Raw genomic sequence first — 23,111 nt, forward strand, 5'->3', positions numbered from 1 at the left:
TCATTAAGGGTAGAATTGCAAGTTTAAGCTAAATTGTTACCAAATTTAGAAATGGGTCATTCTTTTTGGAACGGACCAGAAAGAAAATAGGTTCACACAAAATGGAACAGAGAGAGTAAGTTATTTTTTTATTCTATCAGGAGCTCCCCACTTTGCTTCTTTAGTGACTAGATCCTGCAATCTCAAGGTTGGAGATAGGTGTTTATCACTTGAGTAATAAGTTCATTCCTTTTGAAACTGAGGGAGTGGTATACAATTTTTTGGGGGGATATTTTCATGTAAGAGCACGTATTATTTACACTATTTTGACTAATCTTTTGCTTAACATCTTGAAGGAGTTACAATTATGAGTCATAAACCTCAAATGACAAGTGACTTAAGATAAAATCCCAAGGACAATTAAGGACAAGTGACTTAAAAAGTTTTTAATACATATTATTGGACAATGAGCATGAATAAAGCATCAATAGCTGACAAAGAGGGAAAAACACAGAAGTGGGCTCATTAGATTCAATCTCAAAAGTAGTAGTCAAATTATAAATCAGACACTAATCATTAACCTTAAATTAAAAAAAATTAAAGATGATAGCGAAAAGCGCAACTACGAGAGCTTTTTTTTTTTTGGTTGTTGCAATAACACCATATGCATAAAAAGTGAAAGTAATATATGCTTTTTATTTAGCTTTGTTTCCAGTTTTTCATTAAGAAACTAGTACTCCACTAATTAAGTATTGTCATTAGGTTTTGAACTTCGTTGACTAATTTTTCAAAAAACCAAGTGGTTAGATAATTAGATAGATTTGAAAAACTAAAATAGCTAGTACTCCCTTCTTCTCATTTTGCCTGCATTGGTTTCTTCTTTTTTTTTTTTTTTTTTTTTCAATTTTATGTCCAACAGACTAGCATTTTCATATTTACAAACTACTCCTATCTAGGATTTAAATTTCAATTTAGCATGAAAATAACTTGTTTTTTTTAAAAAAAATAAAAAATGGTTTCTTGTATTGTTCATTCCGCGCAAAAAATACATTGTTTGATACAAGGCAATTTTGAATTTATACATTTTTAATTTATGTGACAAAATATCTTGTAATTTTTCTGATTTTTATTGTGTTTAGTCAAACAAATTTATGCGATTAGAAAGAAGGGAGTAGTCTATTTTTGGAAATCGTTTAATTTGTTTGTTTTGAAAAATGATATTGATCTGTTATCTAAACCAACCACGTTAGATTTAATATTTAGAAATGTTCCCATAAAATTATAAAACCAAACACATCAAGAGTAGAAGACATCTAAACCAACTATCTTCTAAAAAAACTACTAGTAGTAATAGTAACAGTTCTCCAACTCTACTTTTCTTTTTCAAGTGTGAAATTTGTGGTAATTTAATTAATGCAAATTTTCAATGCTTTCAGGAGATGTGGTGGGGTAGCTAATTCTCACTTTAATTAAAAGTTCAAATCTAAGTTTAGAATCCGAGAAATTTCTCATAGATAATGTCTTTACTTATCTCATAGATAATGTTCCCATAATGTAAGTTCTATAGAGTTGTTAGATTGATTATGTTGTATCATGCGGAGACCCGCTAGTGATATTGTCCGCTCTGGGTCTAGGCCCTCACGAGTTTAAAACGCGTCACTAGGGTCTAAGGCTTGTTAACTTATATACCCAACATCTCTCTTGTGTTTTGTCGATGTGGGACTTTGTCTAAAGTTTGGGGTGTTACATACACCCCTCTTATGGACTCAGTGTCCTCGCTGAGGTTTGCCCCACCGCATGAGATTCGCCTAGACTCAGCATCGAGGTTTGCCTCACCTAACCGGGATTTGCCTAAACTCAGTTGAACTCTGACTCAGCCTGCCGATGTGGGACTCTGTCTAAAGTTTGGGGTGTTACATACACCCCCTCTTATGGACTCAGTGTCCTCGCTGAGGTTTGCCCCACCGCATGGGATTCGCCTAGACTCAACATCGAGGTTTGCCCCACCTAACCGGGATTTGCCTAAACTCAGTTGAACTCTGACTCACCATCGGCAAGGCTGGCACAAGAGTGGCTCTGATACCATCTGTAACAGCCCAGTCCGCTAATGATATTGTCCGCTCTAGGCCTAGGCCCTCACGGGTTTAAAACGGGTCACTAGGGTCTAAGGGTTGTTAACTTATATACCCAGCATCCCTCTTGTGTTTTGCCGATGTGAGACTCTGTCTAGAGTAGCTCTGATACCATCTGTAACAGCTCAGCCCGCTAGTGATATTGTCCGCTCTGGGTCTAGGCCCTCACGGGTTTAAAACGTTTCACTAGGGTCTAGGGCTTGTTAACTTATATACCCAGCATCTCTCTTGTGTTTTGCCGATGTGGGACTCTATCTAAAGTCTGAAGTATTACATTAGGAGAGATAAGATAGGAATAAAGATATTTGGGACAAAGTGAGAATGAACTCTGTGGCGAGCAAGATGTGGGAAGCGAGGTTGAGATGGTTCGGGCATGTGAAGAGGAGGTGCCCAGATACCACGGTAAGGAGGTGCGAGAGGTTGACCGTGGTAGGCATGAGGAGAGATAGAGGTAGGCAAAAAAATATTAGGGGAGAGTTCATTAGGCAGAACATGACACATTAGGCATAACATGACTCTTGATAAGAGGATGTGAAAGTCGAAAATTAAGGTATAAGGTTAGTAGGTCACAGAACGTATTTCTTTTTCATACATGTATTGTCATCATTTCTCTCGTATTTTCTAATACGTAGATCTCTATTACTAACATGTTTTCTCTTTTGCTTCCGTTGTCTTATTATTATGCTGTTATTGCTTCTCGTTATTGCTTTATTTTTTTCATCGCTTCTTCATTGATGTATTTCTGTTCAATTATATTGTGACTATATTTTTTTTTTGAACGGAGGGTCTCTCGGAAAACACTCTCTCTACTTTCACAAGGAAGGAATAAGGTCTATGTATACGCTATCCTTTCTTGACTTCGCTTGCAGATTATACCGAACAATTATTGTTCTTGTAATGTCTTTCTTATTTGATCTTATGATAGGAATTTGAATTAGTCAAGTATGAGTCCGAATAAGATGATTAAACAAAATCCTCAAAACATAATGTGATACTCCCTAGTAGTAATATATATTACTTTTGAAACAGCTAAAAGGCCAAACAAACCTTCTTTTGCTAGCTATTTAAAACTGTCACACAGAGTAAACTATATTGAGGACAGTACTGGAGTGAGGAAGAGTGAAAATAGTACCAGTAGTAATAAGAGCCATTTTCAGAAAGAACCGAACCGGACGGACGGTCACCATTAATGGCAGAGGCCTCAGGAAACTCGCGATAGACCACTCACTCATCTTCTGAATTGAATGCATGTTCCAATTAATGCCTTCTTCTGTCGGGTACTCTTTTTCCAACTACTTCTCCGTTATATAAACATTTCTCTTCTTTTAATTCCACCTTTTTAGCCGTACAAATACCCATTTATTAGTGCTTCATTATAGAGCTCTCTCTTGGCTTGACCCCAGAGTGGCTTTATTATTCTTTTTGTTTTTCTATCTTTTTCTCTTCTCTCAATATATCTCTGCCAGGAAAAAGAAAAACATTCCTTTGATACTCAGTTTAGCTTGTTTATTTGTTTTTTCTCTTAATGGGTATTTTTCAAGATTTGCATTTCTAGGCTCCATTTGAAGAAGACTGTTAAATGGGGTGGTTAAAGGTATTTGTCACAGTTTTATTCATGTGGGGTTTCTTGATCCAAAATACTCATCAGTTAAGGTCCTATGAAACTGAAATTCTCCTTCAGTTAAGAAAGCACTTAGAATATCCAGTGCAGCTGGATGTTTGGGAAAATTACAATGATGACTTTTGCAATTTGGGTTCAACATTGAATATGAGCATTATTTGTCAGGATAACTCTGTTACTGAGCTCAAAATCAAGGGTGATAAGCTAGTTAAAGTCAACGAATTTCATGGAGTTGCAGTTCCAAACAATACCTTATCCGAACATTTCTCCATTGAATCTTTTGTTACCACTTTGACAAGGTTGAGTAGTTTAAAGGTTCTAACTTTGGTTTCTTTAGGCATTTGGGGACCCTTACCTGCTAAAATTCATCGGTTGTCGAATCTCGAAGTTTTGGATATGAGTTCAAATTTTCTTTATGGTTCAATTCCATTTGAGATGTCTACATTTGTGAAGCTTCATACTTTGACATTAGATGGCAATTTTTTCAATGATACTCTCCCTGCTTGGTTGGATTTGTTGCCAAATATTACTATTTTAAGCATGAAGAATAACAGGTTGAAGGGTCAAATTCCTACTTCAATTACTAAAATTACAAGCCTAGCTGATATTGTTTTGTCACACAATGCACTTTCTGGTGAATTACCTGATTTAAGTGCATTGTCTAATTTGCATTTATTGGATTTAAGAGAAAATCATTTGGATTCTCAACTGCCACCCTTGCCACATGGATTGACAACTATTCTGCTTAGCAATAATGCTTTCTCGGGTGAGATCCCTGAAGAATTTCGCAAATTGAATCAACTTCAACACCTAGATTTGTCGAATAATGCTCTTACTGGAATGCCCCCTGCTGATTTGTTCTCTTTGCCAAGTATTAGTTACTTGAATTTAGCATTTAATGTTCTGAACGGTTCGCTTCCTGAAAATCTCAATTGTGGGGGTGAACTTGGTTTTGTTGATATTTCTGATAATAGACTGGTTGGTATGGTTCCTTCTTGCTTGAACGCCAGTTCAGATAAGCGAATTGTTAAGGTTAGTGGAAATTGCTTGTCTGTTGGTACCCAATATCAGCATTCGGAGCCATATTGCAAAGAATCAAATTTGGCAAAGAAACACAACACAGGAAAAGAGATAGCGATATTGGTTGGTGTTGTTGGGGGAACTGTAATATTTGTGGTGCTTTTGGCAGCTGTGCTTCTCATCTTCTGTAGAAGACAGCATGCACATCACAATGTCGATCAGTACGTGTTTCCCAAAGTAGTGCAAGATAATGCGCAACCTAATATTTCCGCTGAGCTCCTGGCAAATGCTAGTAAGTTGTAATTTGATGTCATTTTCAATTTCAACTCTAAAAAGGCAGATTTTCTGGTGAAATGTTTCTCCATCAGTCGACTCAATTTTTTCTTGGATTTGATAAGAGCTTCTTTAACTTATTTTACCTCAGGAATCATTTCTCAAGCAGCAGCACTAGGATCACAAGGTGCCCCATCATATCGGGTGTTCTCCATGGAAGAGTTGAAAGAAGCAACAGAAAACTTTAATAAATCAGCATTACTCGGTGAAGGCTCCATTGGAAAAGTACTTCTCTGAAACTATTTATGCTTCCTAACTAATTGTGGGGAGAGGGCATAGGATATTGTTTCCTTTCATATATCCTTTCAATAGTCATCGTATGTTTTTCGGAAAAATATATTATTTTGCTAAAATAAATTCTCATCCATATGATGCATACTAACTCTTACCAGACACTGAAATGGATGCACAAGTCACCAAGATAAGCAGTGGAGTAGAGAGTTTCTTTTTTTCCATTTATGATGGATTGTCTATGTGCATAAATGTTGTATTCTTTATATATGTATCTTGACTCTGCAATTTAATACCATATAATGGTGGTCAAGAAAAGAGCAATTCACATTTTGATTTGGCACCCACTGAACTTAATGACAATTAATATTAATGGGAACGCCCTTGCATCGCTTATGTAAAGTGCATGTGCAATTAGTCGATGCCTCTTCAAGCCCTCTTTTTGTTGTCCCAAGCCATTTCTTTTTGGTGCTTAGAAATGGACAATTTTGTTTAGTTAACATCTTTAACATTTCTCTCCATCTCAGATTTACAAGGGAAAATTAGAGAATGGAACCCATGTTGCTGTAAGGGAATTGATCATTTATAGAAGATGCACTAGTTGGAACCTCAAACTCCGAATGGACTTGCTATCAAAGTTTCGCCACCCACATTTAGTTAGTCTTCTGGGTCACTGCATTGATGGTGGAGTGCAAGATGACTCAACTGTCCCCAGACTTTTTCTGGTTTATGAATTTATTCCTTGTGGAAATTTGCGTGCTCGTCTTTCAGGTCAGTGGTATAAATGTTTCAGTAAACATTTGCATAGACATATACAGATATACTTGATTGAATATCAAAAGGTACATGCATATTGCTGGTAGTTTCTGTAGGAGGAGAAACACGTGAATTCATTGCTTTGTGGCACCAATAATTTTCTCACCAGAAGTCATCAAGTACCATAAGCAGAGGGGTCAAACAAAGAGAACATGCGAGTCTGGTAATTCTGTTTTGTACATGAGTTCATCGTGGAGAGCTCATGTTTGATAATTCAGAAAGTTCATGAATCATGCTTCTGCTGTCCAACATAACTAGAAAATGAGAAGGAGTACTTTTAGATATGTAGTCAAGCAAGGAGAAAGTAACTTGATGAAGTACTTGTTGAAATCCAATACATGAAAATTAACACAACTGTTGCAGTGTACTGATATTCATGTTCACGTCACTTTACATTTACTTCAACTAAGAGTGATTAATGATTTTTGACTTGCCTCTTTAAGCCAAATACCAGCTGTTCAAGACTCACTGCCTCAAAGCTCCATTTAGTAGGAGGCGGCACATTATGCTAGTTGAATAAAAAAGTATTTTTGTTTTTCAGGATCGTCTGGGTAGTTTCTTTCCCTCTGTTTATCCAAGCTTGAGATCTGAAATTTTACAACGAAGTGAAAAGCAATTAGTGTAGTTTGATGAAACAATCTGTGTTAGCATTTCAAGTATCTATAGAGATATAAGCAATCTATGTTAGCATTTCGTTAATTTATGGAGCTATACATGTATTACTTACCTGTTCAAAACAATTATGGAGATATACATGATCTTCTTTGAATTGTTTGTGGGCTGACACTTCCACTGCAAAATGCATTGGCGCCTATTTTTATTTTTGTTGTTATTCATTTTTATCTATCCTGATATGTCCAATGAACTATAGGGAGTACATGTTGAGCTTGTGTAAATCATCATGTTTACTTGCAGAAACTACTCCAGGAAAGGTCCTCAAGTGGTCAGACAGGTTGGCAATTCTGATTGGTGTTGCCAAGTCTGTTCACTTTCTCCACACGGGCGTAATTCCTCCTTCATATGGAAATAGCTTGAAGACAAACAATATACTGCTTGACGAGCATCAGATTGCAAAACTTAGTGATTATGGAATGTCAATCCTTATGGAAGAAAGTAAAAAAGTTGAGGTATGTTAAATTGATATTCAGATGGTCAAGGTTATATGTTTTATGGTGACAGTGTAATATCTGATACTGATGATTTCCTTTTTCAGGCAAAAGGAGATGGCTACAACTCCTGGTATGCAACTCTTTCCTCAAATAGAATTGCAGAGTAGTCTGTTTGCTACTTGTATTCCTAGTACAACTGTGATATATATTTTCCTTTATTGCCTCTTCTGATTATGGCATCCCTTAGAGGATAGATGGAAATGCTTCTCAATGACAGTTCAATCATGTCGAGCAGAGGCATCTATTCTCAACTATAGCTGTTGGTAAGGTTCAATTTTGCTGCATTTTTTTCTTATGCAGGCACATGACTAAGAAAGAAGACGATGTGTATAACTTTGGTTTCATATTACTGGAGTCGCTGGTGGGTCCTATAGTTAGTGGAAAAGGAGAAACATTTTTGCTTAATGAAATGGTATGGGACTGCTAATTTTGATATGCAACTCCTTTGTCATTTACAGTAGATAAATTGTGGATCACAAACTTTCTTTCCATCTCTTGCATTTTGGGATAACTTATAAACGTTATTCCTGTTCAAGACTCTGGTTGCTATAAACTTAAAAGTACAGATCCCAAAATTCACTTAACACTCATAATTCACTCTGTAGCTGACACAAGATTATCTTTGCAACAAGATTTGAATTTTTCTATGGCTCCAGCATGTCACAAATTTGTAATTTTATTGGGTCTTCGAATAAACGTCTGTGACAGCAGTCGAATGTTCTTTTTGGATGACAGGCATCCTTTGGTAGCCAAGATGGTCGGCGCAGAATTGTAGATCCAGCTGTGCTAATCACTAGCTCGCAAGAGTCTTTGTCAATTGTAATATCCATCACCAACAAATGCATAGCTCCTGAGTCACTGAGCCGCCCCTCGTTTGAGGATGTCCTCTGGAACCTGCAGTATGCAGCTCAAGTCCAGGCTACAGCTGATGCAGATCAAAAATCTGATGCAACTACATAGTCATGAGGTATTCAAGAAATTCAACCGCATCTCATCAGGAATATTTGCTCATGGCATGAGCCCCTCATGCTGCTGTCTCGAGTGGGAGTTGAGTTAGCTGACTTCACTATGGTTGTGGGAGCACAAAATGAATGCAACCCTCAGCCTCATTCATGTACAAGCTTCTTGTCCTCGTTATCCTTTCCTTTGTATAAAAGTGTAAATTCGTCGATTCTTTGAATTTTAGAATCTAGAAGTAGGTGATGTTGCAAAACAGACTTAGCCTTCACATGAACTTGTATTACCTTCCTTCAGAATGGATAGAAAAGAAACAGATTTAGCTTAATGTCTGTCCAACCTCAAAATTGCCCTTCATTCTTCCGCAGGGCGATATATCGAAGTCCCAAATGACAACAAGAGGAAAAATCATGGAAGCAAGTTACTGTGATTGTACTACTATAAGATTTCTGTTTCCTCTTATGTTATTTCATCTTAATCAGTGTATTTAACCAATAAACTGCCGCTGTTCTCAATAAAGAAAAAAAAGGCAGTAGAAAGATCTTCATCTGTTCATCATGTTGATGAGAGTGGATTCTGAAATCATTAATCTGATAATGTATTTAAGAAAGTCATTACTGATCCAGTCGATTAATCTTCATCTTCCCTTACAATTTGTCACCAGAATTACTGAAGTCCCCACCAATTTACAATCCCATCCTTCTTCTCCTCAATCCCTTCCCCTTCGAAAGACAAAATTAAATACTGTACTTTTCTCTAAGTACCAAAAAGAATAGCACCATTATTACTTAAAGAGCTAAACATGTATTTTTAACTATGAAATTAAAAGTTTTTTTTTTTTTTTTTTTTTACTATAAAGATGGAAGCTTATTTAAAGGGTAGTTACAATATCCAATTACTAGGTGAATTTTAAAATTGAAGGTTTGGTGGTTGAATTACACCAAATTATTCTGAACTCCTCATTTTTGTCTTCTTTTGGGAGGGAGTAACAAATTCCAGCAGAAAAAGACCAAAATATGTTTCCACCTCTCTATTCCACAAATCCAAGAGACTGTGTCTCCATTTTCCTTGTTTGTTTTTGGACAGCGCTCCCTCTTCTGTCCATCTCTCCCTATATATATATATTATATACACACACGTTTCCTTGCTTTCAGAACTTTTCCAGTGCACACTGCATACATCCCCCTTCTCCACTACCGACTCAGCTAATTAAACGTCCAATTAAGTTTATATAAGAATGGCGCCCCGAAACTCCCCGATTCTTAGTATTTTAAGCCTAGTCATATTAGTGGTGCAACCATATCGGGCATTTGGCTCTAGCAGGGGAAATCCTTTCGGCTTCATCACCGATGATAATAGCGCTGGCATGTGCGCCTCTGCCGTCATTGTACATGGTTATAAGTGCCACGAATTTGAGGTAATCAAGTGTTCAATAATTCAATTGTTCTCCAACTCTTGGCCAATTAAACGAGTTGATTTCTATAAAATGTACTAATGTGTTCCTTTTTTTTTGTTGCATATCTCAGGTAACAACTGATGACGGCTTCATACTTAGCGTGCAAAGGATTCCCAAAGGCCGTGATGGAGTTGGTGGTGGGGCGAACCGGCCGCCAGTGTTGTTGCAGCACGGAGTTCTTGTGGTAAGCACCTTACTATGACACTAGCTTTAGTACTATTTCACTACTGTTACACGCGTGACTATATAATTCAGCTACCCTTCTCATTTTCTATTTTCTAATAGCAAGTACAATTCGAGCTTAGGGACGAGAGTGAGACTTGCTTAACCTCTAATACGTATTTTGCAGTCTACCGGATCCAAGTTATTAGATGATAAGTGAAGGATCAGTATTAATCATAAAAAATCGAAGTTAATTTCAAAATTGCCTGACGGTTTTGTTCTCTGGCTAGAAAAAATTGATTTTTTTTTTTTTCGTAATTACTAATGCCTCACAATGGATTAAGCAGGGTTTTTCATAGTTCTCTTAGGGGCTTTTGGTTTATTTGTTTAATAGCCTGCCAAGCTTCTCCAAGACCAAAATTATTATTTTTTTCTTAAAAAAAAAGTATTTTTCTTAAAGTTGAGGTATTTGTCCAAACTTATAGAATGAAAAAAAAATGCTTTTGCGTAGAAGTAGAAGGAGATTTTGAAAAATTGAAAAGAGCTTTTGAAAAAATACACTTAGAAGTAGTTTCTAAAAGTTTGGCCAAACATTAATTGCTGCTCAAAAGTATTTTTCAAATTGATTAGCCAAACACAAATTGCTTTTCACCAAAAGTACTTTTTTGAAAAATACTTTAAAAAAAAGTTCATTCAAAATAAGCTGATTTTAGAAGCTTGGCCAAATAGGCTATAAGAATAAAATATATGGGATATAATATAAGAAAGCTAAATTTGTAATGTGAAACAGACAATATTGATTAGGGGTATACATAAGTCGGGTTGGTTCAGATTTTACAATTACCAAACCAAACCAATTGTGTCGGATTATTAAATCTAAAGACCAAACCAAACCAATAAAACTCGGATTTTTCACTCTCGAGTTTTCGGGTTATTCGGGTTTTTTCGGTAAAATCTTTGTAGAACAAAACATATAAATTATGCTCAAAAAATTTCTTTAGTCCTAGTAAGATACAACTCTATAAAGTATTTTCCAAGAAAATAATACAAAATATGAGATATGTCATGGCATTATCCTAAAATATTCAACAATAAAATTATGTAATATAAATATTGCTAATTAAAAAGCCATAATAAAAATAAATATAGTCTAAGAGTACTAAGTCATGCTAAAATAAGTAGACTAATAAGGGAGTATTAAATACATAACTAAACACTAAAGAAAAAATAAAAATAGGTTATGCATTTTATCTAAATTATTGCAAAACAAAAAATAGATATTCAACACATTCCCGTTCGTAGTATTGAATTAAATTTCTTTTGTTAGCATTAGTATTGATTGATTTTGGTTTGGGCTTTTGTTATAGCACTATTTAATTTACTAATATTAATGGCTATAAAACTTATTGGAACATTGAAAAGTTCTAAGTCCAACCTTGAAATAATACATCAAAAAATAAAATTATGAAATCTTTTAAGAAATATTTATAAATTACATCGCAATAAGTATATTTATATATTAAATATATCTAAAATTTATATATATGTAATGTCGGGTTGGTTTGGTTTCAGTTTGAATTTCTTTAGTTAAAACTAAACCAATTATGGTCGGGTTTTTTTCCAACACCAAACCAAATCAAACCAACCCATAATTGAGTTTTTTTTCTCGATTTGACTCGGATTATCGGATTGGTGCGGTTTGTCGGTTTCCTTTGTACACCCCTATTATGGTTGCCTGAACATCAATTACTCCATCAGAAAATATACTAGGACATGTTAGTGGTGGACCTTGTCCCCATTATCATCTTTGTTACATATAGGAGTACATTAATGGTAATTAATCCTGTTACAAGCTTAACGAGAACATTCGGAATCTTTTCGACCACAATTGTCCTATGCGCGAATCTTTTGCCAAAGTGGGCATTTTTATTACACGCGCGTGATTAAGCTTACACAATCTATTCAGTGTACTCACTCGATAAATAACACAATATTCGAAAATTTGGATCCTACCTTTTATATTTTCATCAATCAGAATAATAAAAGAGCGTAAAAGTTTTAGCTTGGAGTTGGTATTAAGTGCTTGAATGAAAGCATGTCAGAGAGTTCAGTTTCTTACTTCCATTTAATATATCTCCTCAATTTGTAGTATAAGCTTTTTTTTCTCAAATTTTCTTAATTGTGATTTTTTTGTGGTTTTATTTGTGGAATTGTGTAAGCAATTTAATATTCCATCAATCCCATTTTACGCTGTGTTTTTGATTTTGTACAAAGATTAAAATGTCATTAATTAGTGATAGAGGGAACAAAATTATCAAACATAGAGCATTAAAATTGCATATGCAATATTTCCCACCCTCTTCAAATTGATTTAAACTTTACCACGTAGAAAAGGCAAGATTCCTGATTTTGTCCCGGACCCAATCATAAAATGTGCGTAAATACGCAGAGTTTTGTCAACCGCAGACTCACATGTTGGCCGGGCTAGTATTGTAGGCTAGTACTCACGAGAAGGCAACACAGATTTGTTTGTTTCTTCGCTTTGTTATATGCAGTGAATTCGTACGACTGGATACTCTTTCAATTTTCTCGTGACAATTAACCTCATCTTGATGAGGCAAAACTTATCACTACTAAACAAATATTGTACTTCCATTCAACTTTTTTGTTTGATACAATATGGAAATTTTCATATAGCTAGAACATATTCCAATTTTACCCCCTCGAATTCGATACAAATTGTTGATTGTGGGGTACTTTTATTAATTTATACTACTATGTAGTATGTTTGTCGACATTCTTTCTTTCTAGTTCTTCAATCAAAATATGTCAAGCAATTAAGTTGGAAGAAGTACTACCTACAATAAATTGAAGAGTATTTCAATTTTAGTTCACTGTAACTGTGGATGAAGGAAGCAAATTTGGTCATTGTTTTTTCAGGATGGAATAACATGGCTGCAGAATTCACCAGAGCAATCACCGGCGATGATCTTGGCAGATAATGGCTTCGATGTTTGGATTTCCAACATCAGGGGAACCAGATACAGCCGTCGCCATGTGACTCTTGATCCTAACAGCTCGGTATCTCCTTCGATTCCACCTCAATGAACTAAACTTTTTCTTAGTGCTTGCAAAACTGCTAAAAAAGAATGAGGAGAAGTGGAGAACAAAACAAACAAAAAGAGGTTGTTTGATTAAGTTACTACTTATGCCGGAATTATAATGTATGAATTATTTATGCGGTAATGAAGGAATTGTCATACATGAATTACTTGCTTCAAAAGAATATGTTGTCTTTACATAGTTTAATCGCCACATTGCGAATGCATGTACTCCTATTCCACATACTACTTCTCATAAAATAATATTACATAGGTTCCCACATAACTTAATATTGGTATTATCTGTTATCACTAACCAGATGCTACATTAGTCATGTGGCGATTGGCGATTGTTTTTTTCTTATGCAGTCAACCAAACATCGTATTATATGCAGGATGTTGTGAAGGGATCAATTGCTCCAATACCACAACTAAACACATCCTTAGCTTTTTTCATTCTGGTTTACAGGACTACTGGAATTGGACATGGGATGATCTTGTCGTTCATGACTTACCTACTGTCATTGATCTTGTCTTCCAACAAACTGGGCAGAAAATTCACTATATTGGCCATTCAATGGTAATTTTAGAAGATGACACAACAGTTCAATCATAGTGTAATAACTGATCTGATCTGGCTAATATATTTAATTAACAGGGAACTTTGATAGCTTTGGCATCTTTCTCAGAAGGGAGAAACCTAGACAAGATAAAATCAGCAGCCTTGCTCAGCCCAGTTGCTTATTTGAGCCATATGACCACTGCCCTTGGTGTAGTTGCTGCTAGAGCCTTTGTAAGCGAGGTCAGTGCAAAATGTAAATTTACTTCTTTTATCTGTACATATTGCAAAGCTTAAGAGGAATTCATACATTTAGATGTTTTGATGATCTTTATGGTTTCCAATGTCAACAGATCACTACAATATTTGGTCTAGCAGAATTCAATCCGAGGGGGTAAAATTACTTCACCCTTCTACAACTAATGTTCTTTGCTCTTCTTGTTCTTCCTTTTTTTCTCCCTTTTTTCCCCATTTACCTCAATTGTTGACTGTTTGTGGTAGTGAGCCTGTATCCAATTTTCTCAAGGCCTTATGTGCTCAAGCTGGAGTGGACTGTTATGACTTGATAACAGCACTTACTGGTACTAATCTGCCTTAAAGTTAATTTTTTTCTTAATTTACTTATGGAGTAGTTTGTTATGATCACTGTGCAAAGTTAAATAACTTCCCGGTATAAACGTAGGAAAGAATTGCTGTGTAAATGCCACCACGGTCGAGCATTTCCTGAAGAACGAGCCCCAGTCTACATCAACTAAGAATCTCGTGCATTTGTCTCAGAGTATGTCCATTTTTAAAGTACTACAGTATATATCAATCTGACAATCAACTAGCCTTAGTTCTAAACTAGTAAAGTAACTAGGATCGGCTTATTCAACAATTATAATATGATTAATAGTACCCATGCACGACGTTAACTATTAACTACAGTATATGTCAATCTGGCATCAACTCGTGCATTTTTGTCTCAGAGTAAATCCATTTTTTTTAGGTACTCCTATATATCAATCAGGCAATCAATTCTAAATTAAGTAGCGGTTATGATCGGCTCCAGTATTCAACTATAATATGATTAATAGTACCCACTCAGTATGTTAACTATTGATACTGCGAGCATCAAGCTTCCCTACTGCTTGTAACTATTGTCAAATTCATGCAGCTGTTAGAGATGGTGTCTTGTCGAAATATGACTATGGGAGCAACGACTTCAATCAGGCGCACTATGGTGAAGCCAAACCTCCCAAGTATAATTTGACCAACATCCCTCATGATCTACCCCTCTTTCTCAGCTATGGAGGCCAAGATGCACTATCCGATGTTCAAGATGTTGAGACATTGCTTGATTATCTTAAGTTCCACGATGTAGACAAGCTGCATGTTCAATATATCAAGGATTTCGCTCATGCGGACTTCATCATTGGAATCACTGCTAAAGATATCGTCTATAACCAGATTATTGCCTTCTTCAGAAATCAAGGATAAACAGTCCTGCATCAAAGTGCATCTGATTGTATTAAAAGAATCACGGAAGTGGGAAGATAACTCAAGGAATGGTGATAGTGCTTTTCGTCTTTTTTAAAATCTCAGAGCTTTTTGTGTTTGTAAATGATACGAAGTCTAGTTTCCACCCGCAATCCCCTATTTCTGGAGGAAGATTTATTCAAGAAAGATCATAATAAATGTAATTATTCTTGGGATTTTTACCTTCCTATGTCATATATTAAACTATATTATCATCCATGCTTAACTTTTAATACAATTACCTTTTATATATCTAATTATCATTTATGTACATTTTAGGGGTTTTAATGGTATTAATTAGTCTCCTAATTTAACTCTACCGTATATTCTCACTCCCCCCCAACTTCCTCTCTCCAAATCCCACCCCCTCACCATGTATCAAACCATACCCCACGATTTCCTCTTCAATCACCCACTAGTTGCTCTTCTAAAACCAGCGAAAATCTGTAGCCCCTCCACCATTGACAACAATTAAAAAGCTTTGAATTCGAATTTAGATTTTCAAAAGACAATGTTTATTTGGATTGGATGTTGTTGCAAAGAATTGAGTATTCTCTCTACGTTTCTCTCTGTCTCTCAATCCCAAATTTCAGTAATATAAAGCAAAAGAAAAGAGAGCAGCAATTCCACCATTGACAGCCATTAAAAAGCTTTGAATTCGAATTTGAGTTTTCAAAAATTACTATTTGTTTGGATTGGGTGTTGTTGCAAATAATTGGGAATATGGTTTGGAGTTTATATCTCAATTTTGAGGGGTTTTGGTGAAGATTAGACTTGGTTTTGGCTGAATTTCAGATTGAAACTCGTCGAAGAAGTCGAAGAAGAAGAAGAAGAAGAAGAAGAAGAAGAAGAAGAAAAAGATATGACATACATTATATTGCAGAAATTGTAGTAAAATTGTAGAAAAATTGTATTCTGTTATTTATTTATTTTTCTTTTATTCATTTAACTATTGTATAAAAGTTGAACAATATTGTATAAAAATTATATTTAAGTTGTATGATATTGTAGTTGTATATAACTGAGTAGAAATAATGTACGAAAATTGTAAATAAGTTTTATAATATATAATTAGTTGTATGAAATTTGTTTTTACTATGTATAAATTATATACAAAATATACAAAAGGCATATTGTATAAAGCTTGTATTTAAGTTGTATGTTATTGTAGTTGTATTTAACTGGGTAGGAATAGTGTGTGAAAGTTGTAGATAAATTGTATAATATATAATTAGTTGTATGAAATTTATTTTTACTATGTATAAATTAGATACAAAATATACAAAAGACATATTGTATAAAATGTGTATAAAAATTGTATTTAAGTGGTATTATATTGTAGTTATATATAACACAGTAGAAATAATGTATATAAATTGTAGATAAGTTGTAAATAAATTGTATAATATATAATTAGTTGTATAAAATTTATTTTTACTATGTATAAATCAGATACAAAATATACAAAAGACATATTGTATAAAATTTGTATAAAAATTATATATTTAAGTTGTAATTGTTGTTGTATTTAAGACCTTCGTCAACAGCCTTTTGAATGGATAAAAGTAAAGACCTAAAGAGCTTTGGGTTAAATGCAGAACTTTCCTTTTTAGAAGAAAAAGAGCAAAACTGTTCAGCACAGCTTCCCATGGCTTCCCAAGAGCAACTCTTTGGAAGATACCGTTGTGTAACTGTAACTCCCATTCTCATGTATTTCCTTTACATGATTTTGTCCTTCCAAGTGATATGCACTACTGCTAGCTTCAAGAACTGACATGACTTTCTTCACCAATTTGCGTCAAGGGCTAATTCTCATCATTTTAAAAATATTCTACAATAAATAAACTTTTCTATTCAATATATTGACGATTTGATTTTAATTGTCCATCTTTTTTTGGCGTCAAGCACGAAGAAAACGTAAGAAAAACTCAGAGGAAGTAATTTACATCGAAAATTGAAAGAGAAGAAAAGATTTAGATATTAAGGGTATAGCAAACAAAATCATGACAGAAGAGGGGGGAGAGGAGAAAAAAAAAAGAAAATGGTGTAACTAGATCGCTTAATTGAAGACACTAATAATGGGTTGAGAGTCTTTTAAGGTGGAATGTATATATTTTATAAACAAAACTTGTGTAAGTAGGATAATTTACTAAACATGAACATTTACGGTAATAAAGTTTTCAATAGTGAATAGAAATAAAAAAATCTCATTATTCTTTGTCAAATGACTTGACATATGATAAAAGCCCAAGGGAAATCTACACAAAATGCCCATTTGGGCCAAACTAATTACCCACTTGAAACTTTTTACACAATACACCTATGCAGTCCAAAATGTTTCCCTTTTTCTTGTCTTTTTATGTTTTTTCTCGGTCTCTTGTTTTTTTCTATTTATCCTAACTTTTCCGTGACTTTCCTTTTCTCCCGTTAATTACTTTCTCCCATTAATTACTTTCTGTCTTTTTGTGTTTTTCCTCTCATGTTTTTTCCTACATTGCAAGCTATTTGTCTCTTCGTCGTATGTGCTTTTGTTTGAAGGCTTCAAGACCTTCTTTGTACTTTTTTCCATGCATTCATAGATCAAGATCCCCCGATCCAAAACGTCTCATTAATGAACTCCATGGATTAGTTAACTCTTCAACCACATATAGAGGTAGATCCAGGATTTAAATTTAGTCGGTTCATATTTTAAGATTTTGGTATTGAACTTATTATACTGTTAAAATTATGGATTCAAATCTCATACTAGTTGAGATTTTAGTAGGTTTTTACATATAAATGCATACTCTGTGTTGGAATTTATGGGTTCAGTTGAACTCGTATCCGAAATACTACATCCACCCCTAACCACATACTGTGATTTACTAACTCTTAGCATTATTGTTACTTTGGCTTATTATATGATACACAATCTAATGACAAAGAAAAAACGAAATAAAATAAGATGTTTTTCCCTAACAAAATGATATATTGTAATAATATGCAATATTTCAGCTGAAACTTGAATAAAAATATATTTTACCAGCAATATACTGCTACGATATCACAATATATTGTAAGAGTATATAGTTATACTGCAATAATATATTGTAATAGTATATATATATATATATATATATATATATATCAAAACGATATACTATAATAATATGTAATATTTTTAACAACAATTTGAATAAAAACACATTTACCCAACAATATACCTAACGAGCGCAAAACACAACATGAAATTGATGCTCGCTAATCAAAGATAGTATAGTATAATATCGTCTCCACAGGAATTGAATTTAAACAATGTTCGAGTAATTTCTGGTTTAATTGCTATTCAGGAGGATCAACACTTGTGTTAAATAATTATGAACTAAGTTTAAGTACTAAAATAACGCAATTGACAATTTGACAGCAAGGAATTGGAGATTCGCAGAGTGGTTTCTTATCAATGTGAGGAATAAGGGTTTGACAAGATAGGTGCAAGATAGCTATTGGAGATTTAACTCTAGTTTAATTCACTCTAATATTCTAATGATTCTCACGAATTCACTCGATGATTAGTTCAAACGTATAGTCAAGACTCCTCTCTCGATTAAATCTTACCTTTACGAGGTGAACTAATATAAGCATTGTGAAAGTATGCAAGCAAGCGTTAATGGATTTATCTTTTGAAAAACATCTCTCAAATATTCTCCTAACTTGATTAAATCAACAATTCAACAAGCTCTTTCGATTACTTAAGAGAATCAATTAATTAAATCAAATAAAATAGTGCAAAGATAATCACCAAGATATTCCTATTTCGATTAAATAAATTGATGAATAAAGTTGCAACAATTCGAAACTCCATAAACAAATTCAAGCACGAACTAGAGTTAAACTCCACAAATATTTACCAAAACACCATATCCGCCAAGCCCTAAGGTAAACTACTTCATAATCATGGAGGAAGTGATCAAAAATATAATTAAGAATAAGAAAACATCAATCTAACGTTACAATCCAAACTCCCATATTGAATTGATGGAAAAATGATGAAATCCTGAGTCTTGTAGCCTCCAATGCTCTCCCAAAGCTTCCAAGGTCCAAAATCCCTTCAAAAACGTCCATTTGATGTATTTATACCCTGTAGGAGTGGGCCCGAGCGAAATTACCTTTTTCAAGTCAAAATAGAAAAGTACCCTGAGAAAATTACACAGGCGCGCCACCCCATGCGGTGCGACAGTGAAGCTTTTACAGATTGTTTCGTTTTCTCGCGTTTTGACATCCATACTTGGCTCCCGACCTCCGAACGTGATCCCAGTTTAATCCCTTGGATTTTTACTCAGACTTCAAAGTTCCAACTTATTCAATTTAGCTTCCGTATATCTTTTTAACTCGAAATCACTTCCTGCAAGGCATAAAACACATAATAAGTGCAATACACTAATATTTAAGCTCAAACACAAATAAAATGCAGTAATTGGAGTGCAAACTAAGACTAAAACACGTGATTCTAGCCTAGTATCAATACCGCTACTGTATCACAATATACTTAAGAGTAGATTATAATAGAGTATATAGTTATACTGCAACAGTATACTATAATATATATATATATATATATATATATATATATATATATATATATATATATATATATATATATATATATATATATATATATCGAAACATTAATGGGTAGGGTCGTGTAATTATTTTGTATGGATAGAATGAGGATAATTATTTTGGTTTCGATACGTAATCCTGTATATATCCCCAAAGCAAAACTCCTTAGTAGAGATACGGTAGAACAAAGTCCAATTTCATGTACTTCTACGCCTCAAGAAAAAGTGTAGATTTGCCATCTAATTTGAAGTCAATTATAACTTCCTCGTGCATTCAAGGCATTTGGCCTTTTGGGCTGTTGAAGGATCCTGTACCCCTCCCCCCAAAATATTTTTATGTTGAAAAAAAATAAAAGACTTCTTCAATGATATATTATATGTAGGGATGCAAGCAAGAGTCGAGTTTAAGTTTTATGAAACGACACTTAATTTTTTTCACAGTAACCTTATAAGGTTTTTTCACCGTTAATTATGAACAAGCTAGTTTAAATCGCAAGATTTCTTGAGAATTTATATACCAATAAATTTGGGGCATGTGTACAGATAGGATAGTATTTAAAGATTACTTGTGAAATTTTAAATAAGAAAATCTTTTAAGTTAACAATAAATTACATGACCGGTTCAGGTCCGGATTGCATTACGTGCCACCAATCACCATCATAATTACATATGCGCCTCGGCTGTCCTCTTTCCCGAAATTACGCAGTACATGCCTTCCTTGCTCTTCTAAATTTCATCATAGTTTGACAGTCCTCACGGACTCCATTGATAATATTGCTCTTTATGCTGGCATTCCTTCTAAGTACTGGAAATCTGTTTGTATAGTTTGTTGTTGATTCTTTCTCAAGTTTTCCGCCAAGCCTCTGCTCCAGCTTATTAGGAGGGGATGAACAACGCACTCAGTTGATATCGCCGACTTTAAAGGTCTGCAACCTGGATTACTATGTTTACACTGAACTTATTTTGCATTACACATAGTAACAAATATTGTGTGTGGTTCTTAAGTAGATTCACGCTTTCCAAATTTTATGTAATTCAATGCAAGATATATGCACTTTACCTTGCTCATTTCATGAAACGTGAGAGATGAAGGTGTAGTGGATAAAGTTACATAGACACGAGGATTGAAAATCAAAATCATTTGGACTTGTAGGTCTTGCACTGATAATTAAGGGGGCAAAAACAGGAAATTGGAGTTATAGTTGGTCAATTAAAAAGTTTTGTTGTAAGATATTTGAACCTTTATATAAGTGATATGAGCGTAGAAAACTTTTGCTTTGGGCCCCCAAGGCATAGTTCAAGTGGCAAAGGTTGAGACTTGTGACTTAGAGGACACATGTTCGAGCCTTGCGCCATGGTAACTAACCTGATATTTAAGAGGAGAAGGATAGAGGGACAGACTCATTTTCCCAAGTTTCGGAGGTTGGGGTTGGTCCTAAGGACTGGACCCAGATGGATTTCATGATCAAAAAAAAAAAAAAAAAAAATAGTTACCTGAGATAATTTTGGGTCTAAGAGTTTTGCAGAATAAATCCTTATGGCTGAAGTGGCTCTGTAAGTTGGTCTGGTTACCTTTGTAGCCCATAAGATACTATTGGTGTAATGCATTACTGGAAGGCCGTAGGAAATTATCACTTCCCTGTTAAAGTATCATAAGATGAAAACTTATCATTTTGGGGGGGATTTCATGCAGGTAGTAGCTCTCTGCTGTCACTCAAGGGATCTGTTGCATTACATTGTTTTGTTAATTGTAATTTAAACATATTTATTACATCAAGATGAACTTTGAAGTTTGCTTTCCTGCGAATTCAGATTATGATTGGTGGGGATTGTAAGAGATGGTAATGGTATTGTCATGTGGAATTGAATATCAGGCCTTCTGTGTTTCCATACAAGCTGTAAGTGCTGCCATTTAGTTCCATCAACTTTACTTTATGCCTTTTTTCATTCATGCAGGATTTTTCATCTGCTCTAGTTAGGAATGGCATTTGGACAAAGCCTGTCTTTAATTTCTTCCATGGAACATAAAGGGTTTTGTCTTTCTCTTCGTTGATCAGGTAATCCTTGTATGTGTGCCAACTAGAATTTAATTTCATCTAATATTGGATTTACCTTTGCATCAGAATGAGGAAACTGAGCACTAAGCACTAATAAAACAACATGGAATGTGCATTCCTTCATAGAGATTTTCAGTGTAAACAAACTAATAAGAAATGGGCTTAAGGCATGCCAATGAAGAGAATGGGATGGAGAATTCTTCTTGTTAACTTCGATCCGAGCAATACATATGTGATAAGAGACATAGATAAAATTGCCTTTTGCCTTTACTTTCTCTGAATCAAACACTAGTTCAAAATTTTCAGCATTTAGATAAGTTTTGATTAAGGACTATAACAGAGGTCCAACCCGCGCCTCACCATTAAAACTAGCATTTTCCTTTTCTCACACTTTTGCTTGGAGAGGGAGAGGGAGAGGGAGAGAGAGAGCTGAAGAAGGACCTCGTTTGCAAGCTGTCTTGTGCATTTGATAGGTAACTGTACTTGAAAAATGATGATCCTTTACAAGGTCTTACAAAGTCAGAAAAAATTGCTATCCGTATATTTAGCAAATTGTGATCATCAAAACTCAAACATGACAAACTTTCTCTCTTTCTGCTGAATAAATTGATTGCTTTTCTAATTGTGGTTGTCCATAAGCACTTTACTGGGAAAGAAGCCTTCAATACTTACGTAATATATTACCGAAAAATGGACATTGAACCACTTTATACATTAAGGTCAAGTTCATCAAACAGTTAACTTTAAACATTTAGAAACAATTAAACTTCAGGTAGTGCTTTTGTCTTGATGTCTTTCCTGGTCAAAGTGAATTGTGTAATTTGACATAGAGGATGCAAAACGAACTGAGAGTGGCTTTGAAACTAGAAGTCACCAATAACAGCTGTAGATAGCAATGAATGAAACAGACATAGCAGAGGACCACGAGGTTGGAAAGGAAGGAAGGCATCTAGAGCGTGAATATTACTAAGGAAAGTGAAAAAGAAACATAAATTCCTCCAATTTTAAAGGGTGCAACAGATAATCTGCTGAAAACAAATATTCAAAGTTTCCCCTTATCATTACCTAACTTCAAGCTTCTTTCTTATTGTTCTTACATATAGACTTGTCTGTTATTGGGGACCTATGCGTTGTATTTTTTGGTGCATGATAAGTAGCTGCTTTGTCTGGGTGCTTCATTGTTTAATCTGCTTCTATGATCTTTTTCTGTTTTTGGAGCACACCTACCTAACTGTTGGCCAAATCAAAGAAATCAATGTGGCTGCATGCAGCATTGAGATTCTATGTTTTAAAAAAGGCAACAGCAAGAAGAAGAAATCTGGCAAGAAGCAGGAGGGAGCTTTTGAGTATTTCATCTTCAAAAATTGTGTACGGTTGAAGTTTATATTCAACTCAGGTAAC

The 23,111-nt window shown here is 34.6% G+C and overlaps 2 protein-coding genes and 1 long non-coding RNA gene across 4 annotated transcripts; all 3 read left to right on the forward strand.

Annotated features, from left to right (window-relative positions):
- Positions 1-3,150: 3,150 nt before the first annotated feature.
- LOC107777323 (putative inactive leucine-rich repeat receptor-like protein kinase At3g03770) lies at positions 3,151-8,587 on the forward strand. Its single transcript, XM_016597316.2, has 7 exons — positions 3,151-5,044; positions 5,177-5,310; positions 5,844-6,087; positions 7,048-7,259; positions 7,346-7,371; positions 7,602-7,713; positions 8,037-8,587. Exons 1-7 carry the CDS (start codon positions 3,691-3,693, stop codon positions 8,259-8,261), a joined length of 2,307 nt encoding a protein of 768 aa, XP_016452802.1. The 5' UTR covers positions 3,151-3,690; the 3' UTR covers positions 8,262-8,587.
- A 762-nt stretch (positions 8,588-9,349) lies between these two features.
- LOC107777322 (triacylglycerol lipase 2-like) lies at positions 9,350-15,273 on the forward strand. 2 transcript variants are annotated; one of them, XM_016597314.2, is made up of 9 exons: positions 9,350-9,675; positions 9,785-9,898; positions 12,817-12,957; positions 13,447-13,557; positions 13,636-13,779; positions 13,890-13,930; positions 14,038-14,117; positions 14,219-14,314; positions 14,693-15,273. In XM_016597314.2, the coding sequence occupies exons 1-9, from the start codon at positions 9,496-9,498 to the stop codon at positions 15,013-15,015; spliced, it is 1,230 nt and encodes a 409-aa protein (XP_016452800.1). In that variant the 5' UTR covers positions 9,350-9,495; the 3' UTR covers positions 15,016-15,273. The 2 variants fall into 2 exon arrangements, with proteins under 2 accessions (XP_016452800.1, XP_075105766.1); XM_075249665.1 differs by lacking the exon at positions 14,219-14,314 and having other exon boundaries at positions 14,693-15,162.
- Positions 15,274-20,258: 4,985 nt separating this feature from the next.
- LOC142179468 (uncharacterized) lies at positions 20,259-23,085 on the forward strand. Its single transcript, XR_012707666.1, has 3 exons — positions 20,259-20,577; positions 21,466-21,500; positions 21,610-23,085. It is a non-coding gene; the product is annotated as an uncharacterized LOC142179468 (long non-coding RNA).
- The last annotated feature ends 26 nt before the right edge of the window (positions 23,086-23,111 follow it).

The sequence above is a fragment of the Nicotiana tabacum genome, chromosome 3 (genome assembly GCF_000715075.1).
Source record: "Nicotiana tabacum cultivar K326 chromosome 3, ASM71507v2, whole genome shotgun sequence".
Lineage (NCBI taxonomy): Eukaryota > Viridiplantae > Streptophyta > Magnoliopsida > Solanales > Solanaceae > Nicotiana > Nicotiana tabacum.

Bases quoted from the DNA above. Each gene is read 5' to 3' on its own strand.
- LOC107777322 (XM_016597314.2), top strand. From the start codon at position 9,496: ATGGCGCCCCGAAACTCCCCGATTCTTAGTATTTTAAGCCTAGTCATA. The intron at 9,676-9,784 runs GTAATCAAGTGT...TGCATATCTCAG, and splicing joins ATAAGTGCCACGAATTTGAG to GTAACAACTGATGACGGCTT. The intron at 13,558-13,635 runs GTAATTTTAGAA...TTTAATTAACAG, and splicing joins ACTATATTGGCCATTCAATG to GGAACTTTGATAGCTTTGGC.
- LOC107777323 (XM_016597316.2), top strand. From the start codon at position 3,691: ATGGGGTGGTTAAAGGTATTTGTCACAGTTTTATTCATGTGGGGTTTC. The intron at 5,311-5,843 runs GTACTTCTCTGA...TCTCCATCTCAG, and splicing joins GTGAAGGCTCCATTGGAAAA to ATTTACAAGGGAAAATTAGA. The intron at 7,372-7,601 runs GTATGCAACTCT...TTTCTTATGCAG, and splicing joins GGAGATGGCTACAACTCCTG to GCACATGACTAAGAAAGAAG.